This window comes from Lissotriton helveticus, chromosome 12 (assembly GCF_964261635.1).
Source record: "Lissotriton helveticus chromosome 12, aLisHel1.1, whole genome shotgun sequence".
In the NCBI taxonomy this organism is placed as follows: Eukaryota; Metazoa; Chordata; class Amphibia; order Caudata; family Salamandridae; genus Lissotriton; species Lissotriton helveticus.
The window spans coordinates 819,853,119-819,878,407 of record NC_136073.1 but is presented as its reverse complement, the minus strand read 5'-3'; the positions used below and the strand labels follow the sequence as shown (position 1 = coordinate 819,878,407).

The following is a 25,289-nucleotide window of genomic DNA, read 5'->3' as shown; positions in this document are numbered from 1 at the left end:
TGGCCACGGTGGTACATGCCAATAGAGGCATGGCACGTTGAATGTGCTGGTTGGTCCTGGCCAGATGGGGTTTCACACACAACAAAAGATCCCTTGTGTGGTAAGGTGCTTACCAGGGGCACTCAGACTCCACTTGCACGTGGGAGTTCCAGGCTCATGCAACACCGCTTTCGCAGAGCAAGCTTCTTTCGCATACATATCGGGCACTTCACAAGGAAAGCAGGTATAGTATGTTCAACAAAAGTGCATGTTTCGCGAGTTCACAGACACAAATGCACTGGCAGGAGGATCCTCCATATCATAAGACCTCAGCAGAGCAGTCCGTTTGCGACATTTCCGAACTTATCTTTCAAGAGCGACACCCGTGCATGCTTCTCTAGCACATGTAATAAAGGTACAATACAGACTGCATCATTGCAAGATTTCTCTGCCCTTGCTTTCAGTACAGTACGCTGCAGCATTGCTAGCTTCCTTACACACAGATAGCTTCTTACATTGGGTATATGAGAGATAGCTTCTTATATTGGGCTTTTATGCAAATCCCTGTGATGGAGTAGAAACCTCTTATTGGTTTTATGAGCTTTCATTGAGCATGAAAATAACATTTTTAGGTGAATTGCAGAGAGCCACATCTGACCCTGCTCAACGGTTCATATCGGCTTGTTTTAAGATGGCTGCATATTTGGTGAAGTCTGCCTAGATGTTCTAAGGAAATCCTTTAGGCATATGCTCTCAAGCTGGTATGTTAGACAGCAGCCACCATATAACGACCACACAAGAAATCTTGTACTTCGAGAAGGTGCAGGGCTGTTACTTTAGTGTGGTTAGGTCCCTCTCGTTCCATCATGATCTGCATGCTGCTTACGGTGAAGCATTGATTTGAATATTAAATACATCATAGTTGAAGCAATGAGTATCAGAGAGCATTGTTGTAAGGGCACATGATGCTGCTTGTTACCTTTATGCTTGGGCCCACACCTCTTGAATCATTAATGCACTACTTTGACTCTGTCAGTGCTACTTTTCATCATAAACAAAAGCTGCTGCGGTTCCTGGAGAACCACAACTTGGATCTGAGGTCTTCAGTGCAGTTAAAGAAATAAAGTCAAACGTTTGGATATCTGGAAGGTGGTTGAGAGTTGGGTTCATGAACCTCACTGGATGAGAGCTTCAGAAGTAGAGTAACTGTTTGGCTGTTAGAAGATGACACAAAGGAATCGCCACAGCAGGCAGATTCCAAAAGCTGGAAAAAACAAAACCGACAAACTGCACAGGCTAGCCAGAATTAGGATAGTGATCACAGATGGAGCTGGTCTAATAAAGGCACTTATGTTATTGGTTAAGTCTTCCTCGCAACTCACAGAATTATGCAATTATGGCGAGGGGTTGAGTAATAGCTGTCTGTGTGTGTGAACTTTATCATAGGGGACCATTATCTTTGTAACGCGATGGAAAACGTTTATAGGAATAGACTTTAATCAGAGAGTGATCGAGTATGGCGAGGTTTTTCCATTCTTTATCAAAACAAATGGTTAGTGAATGATCTATTTGCAAAGTTGTATCTTCTTGGAGCCGTCTTACCTAGTTTTCAGCCTTGTGTCGCTGTAGTTTTGTGTACAGTATTAGCCATTGTGACACTGGTAACAGCTTTTGCCTAGTAAATCCTTAATACACACCTTGAATAGAAGTTCCTCGAATTTAAGACGGGTTATGTTGAACAAGCTTTACTTGGGAAGGAAACTGAATGTATAATTTAAGAGATCGAAAATCGTTAGAAGAACTCGCAATAGCACAATTCAGTGTTACAGTAAGAAAATAAAGGGAGGGTGAGCTTTTACTAACAATAGTATAATGTGAGAAATGAGTATGGTATGTATCAACAGGAAGAAGTTCGGTTTTGTATATTCTCTCCAAGGCTGGGATTTCGGAGAGTCCTTTTAAGTTTGAAATGCTCCTATTTCTCGAGGGACAGCACATAAAATCTGCAGCTGGAAGGTGTTCTTCGTTGGTTTCGCTTGGCTTTATCACCTGCTCTGGTTGCAAGAGCGCTTTTTTCCACCCAAAGCTGATTCGTTCCGAAGGAATGAGGCCTACGAAAGGAAATGCCTGCATGTCAGAAATTTGGCAGCAATGCTGGCAGTTTTTGGCCGTGGCCTCAGAAATAGGATTGTCCTCGCAAGCACCATCATTGGTTTTGTAGCGGGATGTGAATTGGATTTAAAGTACCTTTTCAAAATGGCATTCTTATAAGCTTCAAGCGTTTGATAGTAAGTTGGAAGGATGATCTACTTTAGCATCAACTTAATTTACCTGATTCTCATAATAAGAGTTGCTACTTTTGTTTTCGAGGCACTTTTAATGCAAAGATACGTTAAGGGGGTAAGAGCTCTTGAATGGTGACCGTGCCAGAGTAAAACAAAATGCAGTATTTACCTGACTATGCCCCTTTTACCATAAAGGCCCTCACCAACCAGTGTAGCACGTTATCTGCTTCTTGCTCACAATTCCAACGAGGAGCTCTGGCCTGCTTTGTTTTAATTTTTATCACTGTTTTTCTCTTCTCTTACCCTCCAGCATTGGCATCTTATGTGGCAACAAGCTTGTGAGTCTCAGCAGTTTACAGCTCTTGACCTGCATACTCTTTGCATATTGTTAAAGCCATACGGTGCATCCTGTCCTCCTTGTGAGCAGTCCTGGTGAGTCCCAAAAGGCCTTCTGGTGTGCAGATATGAAACCGAAAGGTAGGGGCTTGAAATCCAGGCGCGATACAGAACAACTCTTCACCAGCAGAGCAGTGAGGGCCATCCACTCTTTGTGTAGTGGTGATGGCCATGTCCTGGACGGGGAATACTTTGTCCTTCTAAATGGATAAGTCTGGGCAAGTTCTGAAGAACAATTACCCAATCGGTTGATTCTTCCTGAGTTAAGCTAATGCCAATGCAGTAATTACCAGCAACTGACATCACTGCATTTAGTAACGCGCCCGTCGAGAATGGAGTCTGTGTCCGCAGTGTGCCCTTGCCCATTAGACACTTCAATGTGGCAGTATAAGGTGGACCTTTCTCGTTACCAATGGTTAGCACCTGCTATCCTCACTGTGTCTAGTGCTGTTTCGATACCTCATGGCTGATATCTTGTGTCCGAATGGAATATTCTGCCACTCCAAAAGAACTACAAAGTTGGCTGCTGGCTCACAATAGAGTTGTATTGTCCACCTGCATGTGCAATATTTTGCACAAAAATTAAGAACACAATCACTGCAATTTCAACCCTACATTCAGAGGACTACATGCTACAGTTCTTTTATTCCAATTGGTGAATCATTTGTACTATCACTTTGGATAATTTGTTATCCGATGATTAGGAACCAGAGAAAATTGTGGTGGCCGGGCAGCTTGTCTTTTAAGTTAGCATAACATTTTCTTTTGTTTCCACTCTTGTAGTTTTTTTGTCTGTTCAGTTGCTTCTAGTCTTTGCCGCATTTCTGGGGCTTCCTGCCTATTTTGGAGTACCAATGTTAAGTCACGTTATTTTGAGCAGAGTGCTTCCTATCGTTCCTTGTATTGTCCTAATATTAGGCTGCAGCATTCCACCGCTGGACTTCAGTCTGAAATTGGCGTTGCTCATGACTTCATAAGTCAACCAGAGTGATCCTCCTTGTGGCCTGATCTCACATCAAGCTTGGGTACATAACTTTGTAGACTCAACAAAATGCAACAACATTGGGGTTTGGATAGTCTGAGGTACATGGTCCTTTGGGGACAGTCTGGGGCCACTGATTGACCACACTGGTACACAGTTTTGCAGTTCCTGGACTTCAGTCATTTCTGTTGGGAGTTTAGTTGGTTTGATTGAACGAAACCAAGGCTACAACTCCTTGGTTGAATTGCTAAATGCAACCTATGATTTAAAATGCAGGCTTCTGGCAACACTGTCTCTTCTTTTGAATCTAATACGGCCTTTTTTATCGACTGTTGGGAAAATTCATGTCTGTCTTTTCATCCCCCATCCTGTTTCCAAGGGTTCTTCAAAGGATCCAGTGCTACCATCAAGCCTCATTATCCTTATGTCCTTGGTCGCCAGTCCCGGTTATCCATCTTCTTCAGAGTTTTGCTCTGACAACCCAAGGCAAGGTTTCCCATCCATGGAAGAGTGCTTTCCACCCCTACCTACAGTTACTCAGCTGAGTGCTTTCCACCCCTACCTACAGTTTCTCAGCGGAAGTGACTGTATTCTGAGGGAGTAATCCTTTCCCACCCAGTCATTTTTTTGAGTATGACATTTTTACTAAGAAACTAACCACCAAGTCTCAATACACAACAAATAGTTGGGTTTTTGAGATTGAAACTTTCTTAAGGTATCTGTCCTTTTGCCTGATGTACAGGTGATGTCATTTCATTCTCAAAAGTAAACAAATGCAACAGATCAGTTTGGTGACCTGTTGCATTCGTTTAATTTTGTGAAAAATCCTGCAGCGTTATGCTCTCTGGTTCTTAGGTTTTCTCATCTGATTCTGTAGTTGTTGAGATCCATGGGCCTACTGTGACACGAGTCAGTCAACTTTAGTGGAAAGCTAATTTCTTGCTAGTCAATGCCTATTTATAGAAGTTGGGTAAGTGAGCTATAAGTCTTATACTCCTCTTAACCACTCGAAATCTTTCATGGGGGCTAGGTGGTACTCTGAACTCTTTATACCAGAGGGTCTTAAGGCGGCAGTGATGTAAATCCTGCATTGGCATTACTCACCCTTGAAGAATTAACAAGGAAGATCACAATATGGAGGAAAGCAATAATGGAAAGCAAAACATGAAAAAGGAGGCTGAGGGGATTATTAAATTAGGATCGGTATAAATTGAGCATTTATTTTTACAATGTTCAAGGCATAGACGATGTAAAATCCGTTATAATATTGTCCCAACCCTTACTTCTGCAAGGAACACTAATTTTCTCCAGAGCTTCCGAGGACACACAGTGAAGAATAGTGCTGAGGCCAAGTTCTTAACATGGTGGTATGCTAAGCAGGATATTTTGAAATAAGTTATGCTCCTTAATCAGCTTCCATACTTTTTAGAGGGACAGTCCTTCACAAATCTAAACTGGGTTTTACTGCAGCATTCTGATGTAGCTATGATATATGTATATAATAGAGCAACTGCAAGGCAAGTGAAATGCTTTACCATAGCCTTCCCCTGGAATTGATGGGTACACATACTCAAGAGCCCATAGATTAGGCGAGAGTTAGGGGCAGATATTACAAAGATTATTTTCTTTAAAAAACAAAATAGGCAGTCCTTGTTGACCTATCTGAATTGATGGACCCAGGGGCGCTGTACAATGTCAGGAAATTAAAGGGCAATGGAAGGGTTTGTCATATGTTCTGAGCTTTTCTTCCTGTGGTTCTGCTAGGTGCTGTTTAGTGCAATAAACCTTTAGGTTTTAAGATCCTCTGTCTAACAGATGAAATCCACACTCAACGCAGCGGCTAGATATCTCTCTGGAGAGTGGTGATATGACCAATTCATTCCCACACTTAACTCTCAACTGGCTACCTGTCGAAGTGAGAAGCATACTCAAAACTGCTTGCATAATCCACAAATCTCTCTGCACTGGAAATCAAAGCTTCCTCAGTAGCAAACTTTTAAAAGCTGGCCAAAAGAGGCATCTGTGCAACTCACTCTCTGCCCCTGATTCCGCCCAAATGTAAGTACAAAAGAAACATTCATCTGTTCCTTCTCTGGGAATACCCCCAGATTTTGGAACGCTCTGCCTCAAGAACTTCGTGACAATCAGTCATACCTATATCTCAGGAAAAAACGTAAAATATTTCTTCTCAACAAATACCTGAACCCACACTCCTAAAATAATCAACGTGCTCAGATGCACTTCCCCCAACCATCGAAGAGCAGGTCTCTACCCCCGAAACAACTGCGAATTAATTTGCCAACCCGTTACATCCCTACCATCGCTACCCCCGAACTGTAGCAGCCACTTATTCCACCCCCTTTTGTATATTATTTCCTTATATTTATATTGCTGTATGTAGGCATACTATTTTTGTTGTGTATTCCTTTTAAATGCTGTCTATACAAACTTTGTAAAGCACTCATGCCCTCGGGTCAAGTCTGCACTTTATAAAAACTTGAGAAATAAATAAATTGAAAGCACTGAACCCCGAGGAAGCAAACAGCACATGATAATAAAAAAACTAAGCCAACTACGTCATATGTAAGTGGATTACGACAACATTTTATTTTTATAATTGCTTAAGATATTTAGACGTTGCACTTCTCATAGAAAAAGGTTTCATTGCACAGTTTGGGAGTAATAGTGAAAGAATAAAGGTGGGATACAGAACATAAGAAAAATAATGAAGCAGAACGATGCATCTGGTGGGTTTTACAGAGAAACGTAAGAACATAAGTAAGGAGTGGCCAAAGAATACATTTATTTAAAAATATGTTGCTCAAATGTGAATTTACCTTGAAAAATAAAAGGTAAGAGGTGTTTGGCAAAACAGGAACAGTTGGTTTAAGAAAATGCTGCGACCGGGAGAGCAGCGACAGAGACTGTCTCAAAGTACAATGGTTTAGGCCAGCATTCTATCGATTTCTCGGAGTGTCATAAAACAATTTGTACATTCCTTTAGTGAATGAAATCCGGGCCTAGTCACAGAGTCCTAAATCTGACTACCTGAGATAGAGCACAGGTGGGTCACGGCCTTTCATGGGCATGGTGCTGGCCCGTGGGTACGTGTCCAGATATCCGGGATAGGGAGCACATGATCACTGCGTGTAGTGTGCATTCTGTGTTCTGATTGGCTGAGTGTTCCTAACTTCATGTGGCATATAACTTTATGATGTTTAGGGAATGCCACATTTCCGGTCAAATGTGTTTTTATTGGGGCCACTCTCCTTGGACCATTGTGGTGTTGCTGCCGATCAGGGTTTTTCCTGTTCGCCATTCATCTATGGGCTACATGCCACCCCATCTGTGGTCTGTCAATCTGTTGCTTCAGGCCTAGGTTGCAGGGCCTGCCTGGCTACATATTTCTGACTCTCAGTTAACGGGGATGTCATATCGGGTGGATTCAAAAACAGTGATGCGAGTTCGTTGTTATGCATACATATGCCATGGCGTACACTGACATCGTATTTTCTAATGCTAGCAATTAGACAAAATGAAACTTAATTAGAGAATGAATAGTAAGCCCGCGAAGGAGAGGTATGTCCCTGGTAAGGCTGAGGAAACAAAAAATTAACATATGTTTTTCGGGTAAAAAAGAATCAGTGGAGGAGTGGGAAAAAGGAAAGTAGCAGGACAAAATAAAATCTGTTTTTCATGATCGAGTGAGAAAATGAGAAGATATCTAAGCTTGAACAGCAGCAGGACACATGTCAAAGAGAACAGAGAAGATTCAGGAACTCTGGGGGACTCAAGGGTCTTTGCCAATTTGAATACGTACTCATCCATCCTAAAGATGTTCTCTGAATTTTTTACAGCGCATCCTGATCTTATGTTGTCTGCTGATCATCTGTCCTCTTTACTTCTGTTGCACAAAACAAGGAATCTGGCATGAATGCAGGCAAGGTCCTTTCTAAAACTCCTGTACCTTTAACTCTTAAAAGGTAAAGGCATCTCTTCCATTGACTAGCTATCCATTCCTCAAGCCCATAAGTGCCTTCGATTACGCCCTTCAGGCTTGCTCCCGTCAGATCTGCAGACCGACTACCGGGTCTTCCTAGCGCGCTTTCAGCAAGCATTGTGCTGTTTATTTTTGCAGGAGTCAGTGCACAATGTCGCTCGCAGGGATTAGTAATCTGTTTTCATAATACATTGACTACTTAATGCTGCCTTTCTCCTCTTCCCAGTTATTGTGCTGTGGTATCTTCCATATAATGTCAAGGAAGGATACAATTAAGGAGATAGTTATGCCTGGTCTATAGAAACTGTTCAGATCACAACTGCCTCCACTTATCTCTGCAATCACTCAAAACCACTCGTTATTAAGAGACCTAACATCTAGTTAGTACATGTCCGTGCCTATGTAGTAGCAGTAGTAGCAGCCTTCCAATCTATGATTATTCAGCTTTAAAGAAAGACTTTTAGTCTTGCCAGTAGTGGGCTGTATACCTACTGGTTGGGGCTAAGCATTAGTTCTAGAGGTACAGAGTCACATTAAAGAAAATATTTTCCTCTTTTGGACACCTGTTCAGCAGTTTATTATTCTGCATTTCTAACTTGTGACTGCTGTGTGCTGGGAAGAGTTTTATTGGGAGATGTATCAAAACTACAGCCATATGACTTTCTTAAATAACCCAGCAGGCGATAGTCTTGTTTTTCTGGTTATGGTAATATGATCACACAGCGTGCACCTCAGCGCTGTCAGTTTTCCCAATTACCATCACGCCCCTCCCGGTATAACTCTGATGAGGAGTGTCTTAAAAGTTTTGACACATTGATTGTTATATATCTACAGGAGGCCAACCACGTAGAGTAATAATTTTTCTTTTTAAATGTAAAAGTTTCCCCAAAAAAACACGTGCATACAGTGCAGTGCGTCTTCCAAAATATTTGAGCAATCTAAAGCTTACTCTTTCAGTTCACCCACGCGGGTAGGAAAGGATTTAGGAGAAAGATGAGCCCCTTTGAGAAACCTTTATTAGTAAAGGTGAGGGGCAAGAAGACTGGTCTGATACGTCTAAAGGTTGGTTACAGCTCTGCATGGTGGAGTCCCAGCATGGACACTTAGCGGAGCTGTGAAGAGTTAACTGTAGGCAGATAGTTCTGCTGCGTGCAAGTTATAAGCCAAGGTGGCCTACTAGCTCAATGTATTTAAATGAAGTAATACTTATCCATTGCCAGTGCTGCTAGCCCCACTGTGAAGTAAGGAAACCTGTGATATTCACTGTGACAAAAAAAGGAGTCATCAACACTTTTGGCAAGCATAACAGTATCAACTGGTCTTGATGGGATACTTTCAGACAGTCTTGCAGATTTGAAGTGCAATACATGAGGTGTCACTTTTACTCGCATGGTGATTATCATTTTATTGACCTTCAAAGCGTAAAAATACTGGGCAGTCCTCAAAGCGATATAAATTGTACACTGCGGTGGGTTGGACAGACAGGCTGCACACAACGCGGTCAATGCGCAAGCCATTCCTGCGCTTTATTCACAGTGCCTTAAGACAGTGCAGTAACCGCTTGAACGCCTTGACATTAATATTGCTTTTTGCATTAGTTAGTACTTAGGTTACCGATCTAGTATGTGCATATTTGCGATGAAATCAACAATTGCTAAATTGCTTGAGAAAAATGTAGTCCATCCATCAATAAGCCCACATCTCCCAGGACATCCGTTCTGTTCCGAGTACTTCGACCAGGCCTTTAAACCCTCTGTAACCTCATCTCCGCCCGATATATCCGTTCACCATATGAATCCCAGTGAAAGATGGGCATACTTTATTTAGTTGGAGCTTCTTCTTTAGTAAGTGGAGTTATTGTTCCTGTGTTCTTTTAGCAACACCTCCTAGATTTTGTGGTAAACTCCTTCAGATGAGGGTTTGACTGAACGCGCTCACTGTTAATCAGAATGTCCACACACGCCACTGGGTATTTCCGCTCAGAGTGACATTTCGTCCTGGCTAAAGTGCCAACTGGAATTTCAGATTTGTGCCTTTGTCCTCATTGCTGACTTGAACAGATTCTGTGAATCTGGGCAAGTTGTTTAATTTCCATGCCCAAATCCTTAGGTTCCCAAATCAGGAGCACATCGAGATAGGCTATATCAAATATTGCATAAATGTACTTAGATGAGATCTGCAGGCTTCAAACGATCACAGGGAAACAGCAAGTAACGGATGGAGGCACACTATATTTTAAGGTAAAACAAACCCACACAGATTATTTACTTTACAACTCCCCTAGGGGAAACGTGATATTTTATTCAGATTACCTCGCTCGCTAATCTGTGGCCTGAAGATTAGACCCCCAGTATGCCGTAAAGCCAGAACACACCTTGATATATAGTTGTCCTGTTTGCCGACATGCCTGTCTGATCTATCAAACTATGGGGCCACTCCAAACGTAAAGGAACTAAGCAAGATATGCCAGAAATATGATTTTCACCTTATTGTCCAACTCCTCTGTAGAATTATATTAAGAAATCAGTGATCATGGTCCGTGTGACTTCCGCTGCAGGAAGGAAAGATGCCCTTCAAACAACAATGGAACTTGGAAATAGTTTGCAGCCAAGTTAGAGGAAGGAAGACCTACTTCACTGCAATGCAATCTGGGGGCGGATCATAAAAATGTATGTTTGCATAGAAATGTCACTTTTGATTTGAGTCTGTTTGTGTTAACAAGGGAACCATGTCCTTTCTTGAGGGACATCATGGAGTCTGTTTACATCTGAAGATCAACCTAAAATATAATTTTAGCTCCAGTATTTGTCGCTTCTAACGTGCATTTTCTTTTTTAGGTCTAATCCGTGTGTTATCGCTGCTGTGTGTCCCTAGTGTAATTTGTGCATATGTTGTTAACAATTAAGTTTATCTCCATGTTTATTGAAAAAGCAGAGTGTGTGCACATTTTCAAGGAAAATTACCCTTGGTGCTAAAGTGATATTGGCTCCCCCATCCGAAATTCCGACTACACCCTCTGCTTCTGCCACCTCGGATTTGAACATTTAACACGATAGATATGCTTTTCTTGTTTCCAGGCTTGGAATAAGGCCTGTTACTGCCAGAAAGATATTCACTGCAGTTGTTTTGCTTACCACAGTAGTAATGCCCAATGTTTATCCCAACATCCCCCTCCCTCTGGAGGCACTAAACTTGGGAACAGTTAATTGGATATTATCTCTTTTATTGAAAACCAAAAGTGATTTTAATGAAAGTAGAGCTTAATTGTTGACTTTTTCTTCTCTCCATACCCCTCCTATTATCTCTCCTTCTCCTTCCACAACCTCTCCTCCATTTCCCAGGAACTTTCATCGAGTTCGGAAAGTCTCGATAAATCGTTCTGTTCCGTAAGTCGCCAGTTTTATTTCCATGGCTGGGTGGCTGGCTTCCTTCCTTCCTTTTCACAACAGCATTTCCTTTACCAAAGCGGCACGCTCCTAGGAGAGTCCGACTGAGCGCAATTTTGGCCGCACTGGGATAGGTCCTGGTCACCTGGTAAGGGCCTTCCTGCTGTGAATGGCACCCCATATACTAGACACAGTGCATGTCTTTCTTTTGGCTGATTCTGTTTGTGATCCTGTGCACCGCATGTGCTTAGTACAGAATTACCAGCGACTGTTTGTTTGGCTGGCTGTGCTCAAGCTTGAGCCCAGTGTTATCCTTTGTCCTGTCTAGCAGTGCTCACACCCTCTCACTGTGCCAACAGAGAACGTAAAAAGGTGGTATGAAAATTCTGTTCTTGGATAGAGAAAGTTCCATGGTTTATATTGTTTAATAGACGAGAAAAGCATGTTTGCCGGGAAGAAACTTGGATCAGCATTGTTGCAGCTTGATTATCTAGGTTTTGACATGAGGCCATTGAATGTATGTCCTGGTGCTCAACTTGATGAAGTTTTGCTTTGGCCGTGATAGACTGGTTCTGTTCTTGCAGTTTACTTCCATGAAATTGTGTCTTCAAATGCCCAGAATGGTTGAGCTCCTTTGCCTATTTATTGTATAGGTGATGAAGTTGTTGTCTAGGACTAATTACAGGCTTATTTGGTCATCCCGCAGACTAACTTGGTCTTCCCACACAGGAGCTGCTTATTTAGAAAAGAGTCAACTTGGCAGCATGAACGAGCAGATTCATAGCACTTTAACAGAATTTGATTTCTACTGAAGCATTTTCTGCAGGTTTCCCTTCGCTTGTACAGTTATTTGGGTGTTTCAGGGAATAAAAATGTTTTGGAAGAACAAAGCCTGCAAAGAATGATGTTTGGTAGTGACCAGGCTGTTCTCTGCGTCTCTGAACACTAGATGATTTTAGGTGGCAGCTTGTACGTCCAGTAGAGAACTTGTGAAGCTGTAGTGGACTATGGACGAGGATGTATTAGAAATATGTTTCTTGTGGAAGGGGAATTGGACATTTTCGAATACTGTCGGTTGATGACCAAGGAGAGTTGCCCTTTGGTACCAAGGGTTTTTATGGTTGATCAGTAGCCTGTCAACTTCCCAAAAACGAGGCGTTGGAGCCATTTTTTGTAAAGTATGAAAGTATGTAAGAGGAAATGCTGTCTTCTCAAGAAAATTGTGGCTTTTTTGTTAATTTCAGACTTTTACCTAAACTCCCACAATCAGTGTGCCTCTCTGGAAATTCGCCTTTCTCAATAAGATCTGTCTAATTTCTTTATAACCTTTTCTTAAACTAATATTTAATCTAAAATACTTTGTATTCCTCTGTCCTAACCATATCGATTTACACATATTTCTCATACATGGTTTGTTTCCAATTTGCTGAGGTAAGTATTCTTCACAAAATGTTATATTAAAAAGAGGCATGAAGTCTGCTTCTTTCTATTCAGCTTCGAAAAGTCACCACAGAAGAAATACAACTAAGGTTTGGACACCAAAGGAGGAACATTGTTACTGCTTTTCTTATTAATTGAAATTGCTGTCCTTGTCACTGTTTGCAGCTGGTTTTTATTGATGCGTTACATTACAGCCAGTTGACTTAGTCCCTCATCCAAACGTCTTGATCTAACCTTGTTGCCTCAGTATCAGTTTATGCTCTTACAACCATGTGACTATTAATGATGGAATGCCTTAAAAAAATGATCTAAGTGCTTTTGTCTATTTTCCATTTGTTTGTTTGTTTAAATTAAAAAAACATTGGCATTCACATAGCTTCCCATGGCCAACTCTACCCATTGTCCTGAACATGCAGACTAATAGGTATTGACCCCGTTGCAGAATCCTCCTCTTTCCTGTTTACAGTTATGAACTTGTTGAGAACAAATCTTAGAGCTCCTTGTGGGATGATTATCCCTTAAAATAACCTGCTTTCTAAAGCCTGTTCAATTTGTTGGACACATTATGTTGCTATTGCTCCATTTAAATTATTGAACCATAATAAGGACAACTTACCTAACCGCAAAGGTAAATGGCTTTGTTTGCACCATCAAACAAACCCATTTCTAAGTTTTGTAGCCTGTTCCCAAGGTTTTGCTGGATTCTCAGAGATCTACTCTTAAGATGTACTGCGTCTGCACTTTGTTCCAGTGTAAGATGAAGACAATTAGGAGCTTTAGACTATAATAAATTATATATCTTAATATAGAGGCTCACCTCTACCCACATTTGGCAGTATTAATGCAGATTTTGTTACAGTGCCATCTTGTTGCTGAACCTGGAACAGTCTGTACCTCGTTAGAAGCAATGGCTTCCGATCAAAAGAAAAGGTCCCGCGGGCTCGTACCACTCCTTGCATTTTATTTTTTATTAGTAGTGGATTATGATCCGAGGTAATTCTCCGGGAAATCTGTATCTGCTCTTCGGCTAAAAGCGCTCTAGTAACAAAAAAAGAATGGAAACCTGCTAACTTCTGATACGGACAGGAGTAGTGCGTGTATCCGGGATCAGATTATTTTAATCTAGGCCAAGCATCAAACAGACCATGCTCATATATAAGTTGCTGTAACGCCTTACAGACCTTGGGTTTCTGACCATAATATTTATCTCTAATAGGGCCCTGGGTGACTTCTTCAAGTTGAATATTGGATTCTCTGCATAATATCAGGGGAGATAGCCAAGAGGCTAACTCTGTATTCAGATGATCTAATGAGTTTCATCATGATGAAACCACACATTCGACAATTACCCAGCGACCACATTTATCCGCAAGGCTTTTCCCTACCATTAAGTTTTTTTTCTTTCTGCTAAAATAGGCACCCCTCTAGTTGCAGTCCCTTGTGATGTGCAGGCCAGTAGTTTATATCCTACCTCCGTTAACACCTTGTGCTTAGTCAAGGGAATATGTGTCACTAGGAGACACTTCAGGGGACATGTTTGTAATCGCTTGTGCTACCCTTTGCCGTTTAGCATTCTCATTGAGACACCAAACATTAAATAAGCCTATTGAAAATATATACGCCATCAACCTACTTCAAAACTAGAAAAAACACTCCCTCTCTCCCAATGCACCACATAATTTCTTCTTGTTTGCTATTTTTAAACCCCATAACAGCCACCCCCGCCCCACTAGCCCAACCCTTCCTCACCCCAGTGTCTCGTCTGCGAGCAGAGCCCCCCCTGCGCACCCATCCATACAGGCTGCAAGAACCATTGGTCTTGGATAATGGAGAGCCTTGCCCCAATGCCGATCGCCCCCTCCCCCAGAATTCACCCAACCAATGTGCTATTAACCCCAATTACTCAGGCTCGACCAAATAAGTGCTCGAAGAAAAAAAGAGAAAAGTGAAAGCACAATTGGAGCATATCCTTGTATATAGCTCACATACCAAGAACATTAATATATAGCATCCTTATAATATAGATACGGTCTGTATAACTTAATCTACCACAGCCGCCTCCTCTGGAACTTAAGATTTAATATCATGAAGGTATTCTTTGGCCTTGACCTCAGATATGAAAAACAGCGTATTGTCCTTATATATAATCTTAAATTCAGCTGGACTCAGGAGGAATGCTTGGGCACCTTTACCCTGAAATGGAGATATTAACTACCGGAGTCGCCACACTTTTTCTGCTATTTGATGACAATAGTCAGGACGGACAAAGAACTCCAACCCATTCCCTTTTCTCCTCCTATCTGGCCTAGTCAAATCATACAGAGCCTGCCTAGATAGGACATTGGATAGACAAATGAGAATTGCTCTAGGTTGTATAGCAGATTTACTGGTCCCCTTAAAGTTGCTTTGCCGAAAGGGGAACCGATGGGCCCGTTGGACCTCAATGTCCCATGCCCAGTGCGTCTGCTCCGGCAAGGCTTCTGTAAATAGTCCGACCACAAACTTCCGCCGGCCAGAACCTTCGATGCCTTCAGGCAGACCAAGAATCCTTAGGTTGTTGCGGCGGAGTCGATTTTCCATGTCTTCAAGTTTCCAGGCCATTTCACTACGCTGTGTTGACAGGGCATTTGTAGCCGCTTTATGAGCAGTCATTTTGTCTTCATCATACTGCATTATTGTTGATGTAACTCAATACTTCAATAACGTTTATAAAAAAAAAAAGTGGAGATCCTGTTCTCAGCTTCAGTTATCTGCTCAGCAACTTCCGAGCAGGACTTGGCCACTCGCCTAAGTGAGGTGTGTAGCTTTCGACAAGCTCTCTGTGTTTTTTGGCTCTCTGCCCGAGTTTCCTCTCTATGTGACCTAATTGTCTCATAAATGACGGCCAGGGAAATGTCTTCAGTGTGATCTATTGAATTATGCTGCTTTTGTCGTGATGCCCCCTCTGAGGACACAGTTGGGCCTAGCTTAAACGTGGGAGGCTATGTTTGGATGGACATAGTCACTGCATCTATTGCCATTCTGGGCGTCGCTGTTGGTGTTTTTTTTCATATTGTATCTGGGCCAGACATCCTGGTCCAATTCACCGGGGTCTCATCTTGATGAATGCTGCTAGTCTCACTCCACTGTCCGCTTCTTGAACCAGAGGGACCATCAGATATCTGTGCAGACTCATCACCTGATGAGTTAGAATGGTCAGACAGTGAGAAGAAATGATCACCCATATCTGCTTCAGGCAGTTCTTGAGACTTGCTCTGATCTATCTGATCACCAATGGGCAAAATGTCACAGGCTTTTTTATCCATCTCTGGTTTACCAACTATTGGTACCATTTTGAAAATCTCAGTTTCTGAGCTCTCATGCTGCAGGGCCCAAGCCTTCCTCTCCCACAGTCCTACTCCCTTAAACCGATTTTTTTTATCCCTTAGCACCTTCAGGGCCCTTGCTTCAATACCACAATATGTCTGTCTGAGCACCTCTTAATTTGACCCAGAGTCCAGTGTTCACAACTTTCTTCCCCAGGACCCTTTTCTTCTAGTACCCGCAACTGTGTTTGCGCTACCAAATCTCTTTCAAGAACATTGTATAATCTTTCAGGTTTTGCATCTTCAGATCCTATCATATCTTGGAGCAGTGTACATTCAGTTTTTATTGTGCTCTGTGTTTTTTATTAAGTTTAACAATCCTGGTTCTTTTGTTACCCTGCAATTTCTTACTCTGCATTGTGATTAACTGGCAAGGAATGTTCTAATTTTTTTTGGTTTGAATTGGCTTGAGTTTCAGTTTAATGTAAACTCCTCGTTTTGTAGAGGAACTACGTTTTTAGGTTTTACCAGATGTGTCATTGCTTATTTATTAAGTAGTTTAATGAAGAACATAGTTTAAGCTTGTAGCCATTTCTAAGAACTAAATTAAGCATACGTTTTTCCATCGAGCATAGGATGCAGACAGATAGAATCCAACTGTATGCAGAAGTTAACATCTGCTGAACAGCTGCCATTCAATTTGTGTGCCATCAGTAGACATCTTTTCTAAATAGCCTGTTTAAAAGAATGTGGCCGGCCTTAATAGATATACACAGAGTACCCTAAATGCATGCCATCATACCATATGTCGCATACCTGTGAGATTAGTTTCAAAATGTGGTGATCCTCTTTTGACGTTGCTTTACTTTTTGCAACTCTTGTGTTAAGAGTGAGATACATGGAGGACAGGGTTGTTAGAGTGGGCCTAGGCTCGGGTGAAAAGAAGGTTTTCAGAGGCTGTCAGGGAAAGTCTGATTCAGACCGTTGGCCTCTAGGGCAACACAACCGGAAACATCTTACACAAATGTCAAGAAAAGGTTTATCATTTTGAATCAGTTGAATGTCGGAGCACTCTTCAGTGTACAGTTTTGCCAACTGTAGAGAATGGTTCATGGTCTAGTCCAAGGGGTCTCCACCCTTTTCTGTAACAAGGGATACTTATGTTCAGTGAAAATTATCCCAATCTATTATTATTATCAGTGACGTAATAGTGACCATCAGAAACGAATACAATAGCGGCTGCCCAATGCAAGAGGGCAAGTAGTGAGCCCCTCAGAGCATCAGGGAAGGTTTTCAGAAAAAAGGAAAAACGCCTTTGTCCATTTAGAATGCCTTTACATAGGTAATACATAAAAGCCATAGCTGCAGTGCTCTTGGCATCTAGGTAATAATAATAGTAATAGGTCTCCAGCCCCACATAATTATTTACTCAAATTTCAGCTTTAACTGTATTTTGAAAATCAAACCAATTTATAAAAACAAACATCTTATGAATTCAGAAGATGCACACTTTTTCGTCTCAAATACACACTTTTCAATTTTGATATAAATATATTATTCAGCCATGCTAATGATTCTAATTTAGTAGGCTGGCCTGCTTACAGGAGAGCTACTCAAGGTAGCTAGAGAGTTACCTATAGCTCCCGAGCTACTCATTGGAGATGCCTGGTCTAGTCGCTACCGGTTTTAAGGCCACATCACGTTTTATAAACTAGAGAAGTCTGAGACTGTGCTGCAGGTAGGTTTCCTAATGGACGTGAGGGGTGTGGTGCAATAAATGACTGATGTGCCTTGGAAGATGTAAATCTTTGTAAATGTTTAAGATGAATGCTTCAACTATGGCCACCAAATAACCTTGTTTCATATCTACACATTTTTTAACTTCAGAATGAAACGGAAAACATCAGTTTTTTTTTAAAGAGTTTGGTCGTCAACAACATCCCTCTTCCCATAGTATCTCATTGTTAGAAAATGTACCTAATCAGCTAAGATTGTTTCCCGCTGTCTACGGTTCTTGAGCCTGCATCAAAGCCATTGGAAAAAAAATGTCAATCTTTAATGTAGTCATGAATTGCAGTCTTGCGTTTTTGCAAACCAGCACAGAAATTATTTATGGCACACATATTTAACATTTTAATGTACTGGGAAGGAAACCTAGATGACCATGAGACAAAACTGTAAGAACATCCCAACTGCTTGGTATTAAATTGGTAGGCTTTCTCCAAGTGCCTAGCATTTATGCTTTCCATTTCAAAAAGGTTTGTATTCGCACAGTCATTCCCCTATCTCCTTAGCAAGCTAGTCTGAGTAGGAAATGTTTGAAAATGTCCTCGAGCTGCAGAATGAACTGTGACTCCTGAAATGGGTAGGATATAAAGTTAATGTGTATAGGTTGCTAATTCAGTCTTCACAATAAATTTAATTTTTGTTTATGATTGTACATTCTCAAAATACTCTATGAATAAGAGAAACGTGATATCATTTAATGTAATCTCTTACTTCTTTTACTCCGTATGTCTGAAAGCCAGTGTCTTTAAATCCCTATTGGGCATGTATATTCCTAGTTCAATTTCCATGCTTGTGAATGGAGCCTTACAAGAGTGCCTGTTCAACCAACGGGCACAGGCAAAGAGAAATCCATACCCAAATTGTAGTGGAATTCTTGCATTGGTAAAATCTGAAGAACTTTCTGAAAGGAAGTTTTTTGGTCTGCCACTTCTAGATAAGGCACTCACCAGGCATGCTTGCGATATAAGAGAAATTAGTTGGAACTGAGGGCATTCAGACTTGTTCTACGGTTCGTTATTATAAAGTTTTAACAGCAAAATACTGCATTGGTTCAGAGACATCCCTCACACTGATGCACTACATTTAGAAACTGCAAGAGACACCTTTTCATCTACTTTTTTGAGCAAGCCTAGCAGTTGAGGCTTGGGGTGATAGTGAATGAAGTTGCTCTCTTGAGTAACACTTTCCTTGAAATTGGGTAATTAAGCAGACCGCTTTTGAGAATGTTGCAAATAGGGGTTATATAATAAGTGATCCAAGCTACCTAACATCAATGGATGTTCTTTCTCTACTTGAAAATTAAATATTGTATCGTGAAAAAAGAAAATTAAAATATCAAAAATTTGTGTCTTAGTTTTTATAAATGGTCTCTTCAGAGGTTTGCTCTAAAGAATAGACAAGGCCATTCATGTGTACATGCTCAGTGCTTGGGAAAGTCATTCATAAGAAGGTACTATTATGATGAGAGATGATTATTATTGTCTTAATGATAAATGGAGGTCAGACGAAAGAAGTTGGCACTCAAATAAATAAGTTTTGCTTTTAAAGAGGAAAGTGAAGAAATCTTCAACAAGAGACCTAATTTAATGCAGTGCCTTACGTCTTTGGAGATTTGTGTTATCTTTCCGGTTCATGCCTCGGCGTATACCCAGATCTAAAGTAATGTCTCCCTCTGGCCTTAATAAAGGCTTCTTCATGTTAATTTAAAGTTGGTTTGTCTTAACAGTAAAGAGTACTGTTTCAGGCCACACAACGTGATTTCTAATACCTTCACTTTAAAGTAGATTTTATTATAGCCACAGTTGATGGGCTTAGAGAGTTGTGTGTTCTCCTCGTTGATGAGCCAATCATTGTCTTTCAAAGACATAGTCCTGCTTTGACACCTTCAAGCCTTTCTCCCTAGAGTACTGTCAAACATTCATACAAGATACCTTCTTTGATTGCCATTATATTTCCCTTGTCAGGGGTATCTAATGCTCTATTTTACCATATGGGCATGCTAAGGATTTCATCCAAAGAAATGTTTGCTTTTGGCTCAGCTCATTATGATCAGGCCTTGTCCACGTTATAAATTAACTTGTTTACTGTACCATGTGCTCACATTGCTAGCAATATTGCTTATAATTGACTAGCTCACCTTTGCCTGGAAATCATAGAGCAGCACACCTATACGGATTAAGACTTCAACACACACTTCTAAGCAATAGTTGGTCGCACACATTCAGCACAGAAGCAAAGTGAAGTTCTGGACAAACTTTCAGTAAGTCCAACTTCTTTGATTCTTAAACCTGAGTTGATTCTCAAGTAGATTCCCATACATGTGAAGATGCAAAGGTATCTCTAAAACCAATGGAAAACTATCTAGACAACTTTCCCTTTTAACTCACTCACTTCCAAATATTTGAATCTATTTCCTACTGAATAAACTGGGGCATATATTCATTAGTTCAATTTCTATTTGACTTTCATGGTATGGACAATTTAGGGTAACATCATTGTGCTTGATGACTACAATGTTGCATCCATGATTAAAAGAGAGTAAGTAAGAGGCACTTAGGATAGAAGAAAAGATTTAAACCTGGAAATGGAGGATTTTGTGAGTGGCTGGCAAATGTTGGCAACATAAGAACTGCCTCAAAAAAATCTTTATTCTGAAGTGAATCCATTATCTTACAACTACATTCAACAAAATAAATACATCTTGGTGATCATTCTAAACTTAAATGAAAAACTAACACTAGATTAAGATTACACTTTGTCGACTCCCTGGATGCGGAAAACAAGAGGCCAGCCCAAAAGAGGTCTTAATTATTCCAGCATGAAGTACTGAAATCGACAATATGTGTCTAATGTGAAAAAATAAGCTTACAGTACTTAAGGCTTTCATGACGATTGTTTGTCGATATTTTGTCAGAACATCAGAACTGGCCATTTAAGATTAAGTATCATTTCTGTAAAGTAATCCGTATTCTTCTTTCGAATGTGAAGATTTTATGCTGATGACCGAATACATCTCTTCGAATTACAGCAGTCCAATTCATTCATGTAGGCTTCAAAAATAGTGAACAGAAGAATTAAAATTACCCATCACTATTTTAATATATATTTTTAATGTGTGAAAAATGTATGTTCCTTGAAGAAAAAAGTCTAGTAAATTGATCCAAAACAGGTGACGCATATTATCGATCGTCCAGGCCTCTTCTCTGCCTCTTATTGAGTATCTATTAACATTGGACTACAAGCGGGGGTCCTCGACTTTCAAGGACAAATGTAGGTTAAAAATATGTATATGTACTATTGCAGCAATAACTATAAATAGAACTACTAATGGGTCAGGTAGCTTTGTTACTCTATATGTGTTGGTGTCCCTAAATTCAGCAGTTGACTGTATTTAGGCAGAAAACTAAAAGGGAAGAGAATTGTGGAGGTGAAAAAATTAAGAGTCATCTAGTATTGTTGGGGCCATCGGTGTGTAGAATTGAAGCCACACTTTCGATGTTAAAAGTTCTAGACTGCTGAGGATGACTCTGGTAGGCTGATAACCTCACTGATCAACGTACCTACAGAAAGAAAGTTTGAAATAATTTGATGCTTTGTAAGGTTTGTCCTTTTAATGTTTCTGCTGCTACAATCACAAGCAAGAAATAGTTTTGAGAATGAGGAGCTTTTACCAAATATTGTTCTTTAGGAAAAATCAAAATGGGTTATTTACCAATAGATAGTGTGCATCACATTATATACACATTATATAACAGACCGCATACGTTAGACTTCTTCCTACCGTCACTTCTTCCTACCGTCAGCAAAGGCACCCAAAGATGGAACTGAGCCAATGAGCCGCTACATTTTAAGAAGTCTTTGCCCCCCATTAAAATGGACCACTCCCATGTAACACCTAAATTGAGACAGAATTTAAAAATACATCTTGTCCAGTCCAAATATTCAATCTGAGAGAACATACAATGCCTATGCTTGTTTTTGGAACCGTAGGATAATACAGGAGTATGCTAAGGTGCTGCTCCTTCTGTGAATACTTATTTTTTTAACTAACCAGATTAGGATTTGGTAGCAATGACATCTGAAATGATTCTGCCTATCTGTTTATCTGCCTAGCCTCCTTTTCTCTTGTATTGAACTCCTGGTTGAGAGAAAATATGAGACGCTTTGGTGACAAGTGACTTAATGTTCAATATTTCTTGGTAATTGTACTTGTAAAAATGGTTAGTTTGTCAGTCCATTTTTTTAGTACCACACATATGTTTTATAAAAGAGTTATTATGCCAGCACCTTTGCAAGCTCTGCCAATATGCCGATTGAAACATTTAAAACTCCAAGTGTTATTTATTAGTTCAGTAACATTGCTCTGTAAGGCAGGTAAGCAGCCCTCCTGCTTTAACCTTTGAAGAGCCATGTCCACAAACACATAGATGTTTTGTTGTAGACCCATTGTAAATTCATTCCTCAAGCTGTGTGTATTCCATGGTTAGGTTCATGGTTTTATTCTTTTGTACGATTCATTAAAACCATTGCCATCCATCCATACATTCATTATGTAATGCGAGGAAACACAAGTTATAAAACACAGGTTAGAAAAGAAAAAGTGCAAAGAAGTAGAAATGTATCACAATGACAACAATTAAAATAATACGAGTCATGGAAATCTCTGCTGCAGGTAGCTACACAAACTACTATGATAAACTTGGGAATTTTAATCAGCAATTGGTGCAACATGTGTAAGCAGACGTGATGAAGTCAGTGACAATTCTATATCTCATGAAAGTTGAAAACCAGTGGCTCCCAACTAAATAAGTTGGGGAGCCAGTGCTTGCCATGGTACACCCTGCACGATCTTAAAGTGATGTATGGAAACGTATACTTCCCAGAGACTGATGTGCAGGTTATCCACTAGGATACAAAGAGGAGCTATGGGAGCTTTAAAGTGCCAAAAGAATAGTTCGGTGGAGACCAAATCAGATTCTGTATGCACTCATCTGGCCCCCAAGGCAGCCAGTACAAGAAAGCAACGAGAGAGAGGACCCTCCTACATGGTCAGCGACTAGCTGCCGCCTCCCCCCCAATCCGGCACCCAATACCCAGGAACGTGGACACGAGACGTCTTTACTTTTTGGAAGGCGGGCGCTAGTCGCCCGGCCGTATTTATTAAAGTATGAAATTAAAAAAGGTTTAATTGCATAATCAACAATTTATACAAAAATTCAGCAGGACATTTAGGTTTAGCAATAAGTTTGAGAGCCTGACTTTAACAAAACTCTAATACATGTTATTTTCCTAACTTATACTAAACATCCTCATCTAGAATTTTTGTACATTTCTGGCCATATGGCAGGGTCACTACCGGTGTCAGGTCCTACAAGCTGCGCCTCCCCTCTGGATGTGCGCATGCGCAGTGTTACCCCGGGAATTGCCCGGTCTACGCCCTGAACTCCATTTACCCACTAAAGGAGGGCCCTTACTCTGCGCCGGTGGCGTCATGAGTCCACGCGCGCGGGGTGGCTACCAGCCTAAGGAAAGCGTGAACTACTCCTACCCGCGCTCCTTTGCTTTGTAGCATCCATTACCTTGCCCCTGGAGTTGTGGGAGTGGCCCGCAGGCCCCTCCCCCTGGGCGGGAACCTCCATAGGATGATGCCCGCCCCCTCAGACCTCAAATATGTGCTCACCGATAATGACCTTACCGCATGCCCCATACCTAATAAATACGACGACCTAAGGGAAAAAATTCTAAAGGATAGCTACACTGGCTAATAAAACAGTATCAACGTATAGCTACAAAGGGAAAAAAGGCCTAAAGACACATAGCATTAAATACAGTTCACTTCAAACAGTATCACGTATAGCTACAAAGGGAAAAAAGGCCTAAAGATACATAGCATTAAACACAGTTCACTTCAAACAGTATCAACGTATAGCTACAAAGGGAAAAAAGGCCTAAAGATACATAGCATTAAACACAGTTCACTTCAAACAGTATCAACGTATAGCTACAAAGGGAAAAAAGGCCTAAAGACACATAGCATTAAATACAGTTCACTTCACACATGACTTGATAAAAGGGGAAAAAACTCCTAGACAAAAGCATCAACAAAATATACCAACAGTTCATCACTATTACCCTGTGAGACCCGTGGACCGTACATCCAGAACTTACCATTCAACCAGACATAAGAACTGCTACCAAACATTTTTGTTCCAAGGGATGGTGGGTGGGAAAACAAAGAAGCCCCGAGCGCGGGGCACACCGTTTCGGCGAGGGAGCGTCCAGGGACAAGGGGGTCTCCTGGGCGCTCCCTATCTCTTTATTCCCGAGGGGCCAGGTGGCCCCTCCTCTAGCCCGCCCCCCTTGACCCGGACCCACTTCCCAGGATCCGGGTCAAGGTGGCCGCCAGCCAACCGGCGGTGGGCCGCGCCCCCCAGGGCACGCCCCCACCGCCGAATGGCAACAAAGGAAACTGTGGGGGCGACGGTCGCCGCGCCGCCATGCGTGCGGGGGGGCCGAGGGCCCCCCCTTTTCACATGGTCAGCGACTAGCTGCCGCCTCCCCCCCAATCCGGCACCCAATACCCAGGAACGTGGACACGAGACGTCTTTACTTTTTGGAAGGCGGGCGCTAGTCGCCCGGCCGTATTTATTAAAGTATGAAATTAAAAAAGGTTTAATTGCATAATCAACAATTTATACAAAAATTCAGCAGGACATTTAGGTTTAGCAATAAGTTTGAGAGCCTGACTTTAACAAAACTCTAATACATGTTATTTTCCTAACTTATACTAAACATCCTCATCTAGAATTTTTGTACATTTCTGGCCATATGGCAGGGTCACTACCGGTGTCAGGTCCTACAAGCTGCGCCTCCCCTCTGGATGTGCGCATGCGCAGTGTTACCCCGGGAATTGCCCGGTCTACGCCCTGAACTCCATTTACCCACTAAAGGAGGGCCCTTACTCTGCGCCGGTGGCGTCATGAGTCCACGCGCGCGGGGTGGCTACCAGCCTAAGGAAAGCGTGAACTACTCCTACCCGCGCTCCTTTGCTTTGTAGCATCCATTACCTTGCCCCTGGAGTTGTGGGAGTGGCCCGCAGGCCCCTCCCCCTGGGCGGGAACCTCCATAGGATGATGCCCGCCCCCTCAGACCTCAAATATGTGCTCACCGATAATGACCTTACCGCCACAGGCCAGCATTGTTAACCGACGATCTGGCCTCCTCCTGCCTAGACCTACCCTAGAAAGTTCTCACTCTAGCAAACCCTCCAACCAGACCCGGACCCCAGGCCCCTTCCTTCCTCCGTCAAATGGACTCCCCTTACCAGGTAGGACAAATACACCCATGTTGGATCATCTGGAACCGGGACTTGAAATAATTTGTCCCGCTGTGTGTTGATCCTCTTTATCGAGTGATTCAACGCCCTGACCGGGTCCTTGCCACCCTGGGATCAGTTGAGAACCACCCACTGTGCCACCCGGGCTTGTCCTGAAGACCCACCCACAGAGGAGATGAACCCATCAATGAGTATTCGCCTCCCCAGTTTGGCCCATTCAGTCCCCCCCTAGGTGAGGTATCACCACTGACAGGGGGTCGGGCTGCTGAGCTAAAAGTCCCTGAAAGCAGTTCCTGAACTCACCATGGCACAGACCCTCAAACCCACTCTTCCCTGTCCTGCGTCCGGCACGTTGTTTGTGCTGGCACATTTTTAGCTCCTCAACTTCTGAC

At 41.8% G+C, this 25,289-nt stretch overlaps 1 protein-coding gene across 4 annotated transcripts in view; it reads left to right on the top strand.

Annotated features, from left to right (window-relative positions):
• Nucleotides 1–25,289, top strand: part of PI4KB (phosphatidylinositol 4-kinase beta) — a 154,572-nt gene that overhangs the window by 65,633 nt on the left and 63,650 nt on the right. For 2 of the 4 annotated variants that reach the window (XM_078670477.1, XM_078670474.1), the window contains exon 3: nucleotides 10,984–11,028. The exons of the other annotated variants lie outside the window; for them this stretch is intronic. In XM_078670477.1, coding sequence (XP_078526603.1) covers nucleotides 10,984–11,028 — 45 coding nt within the window. The remainder of the gene's footprint in view (nucleotides 1–10,983; nucleotides 11,029–25,289) is intronic. 4 annotated transcript variants of the gene reach the window in all.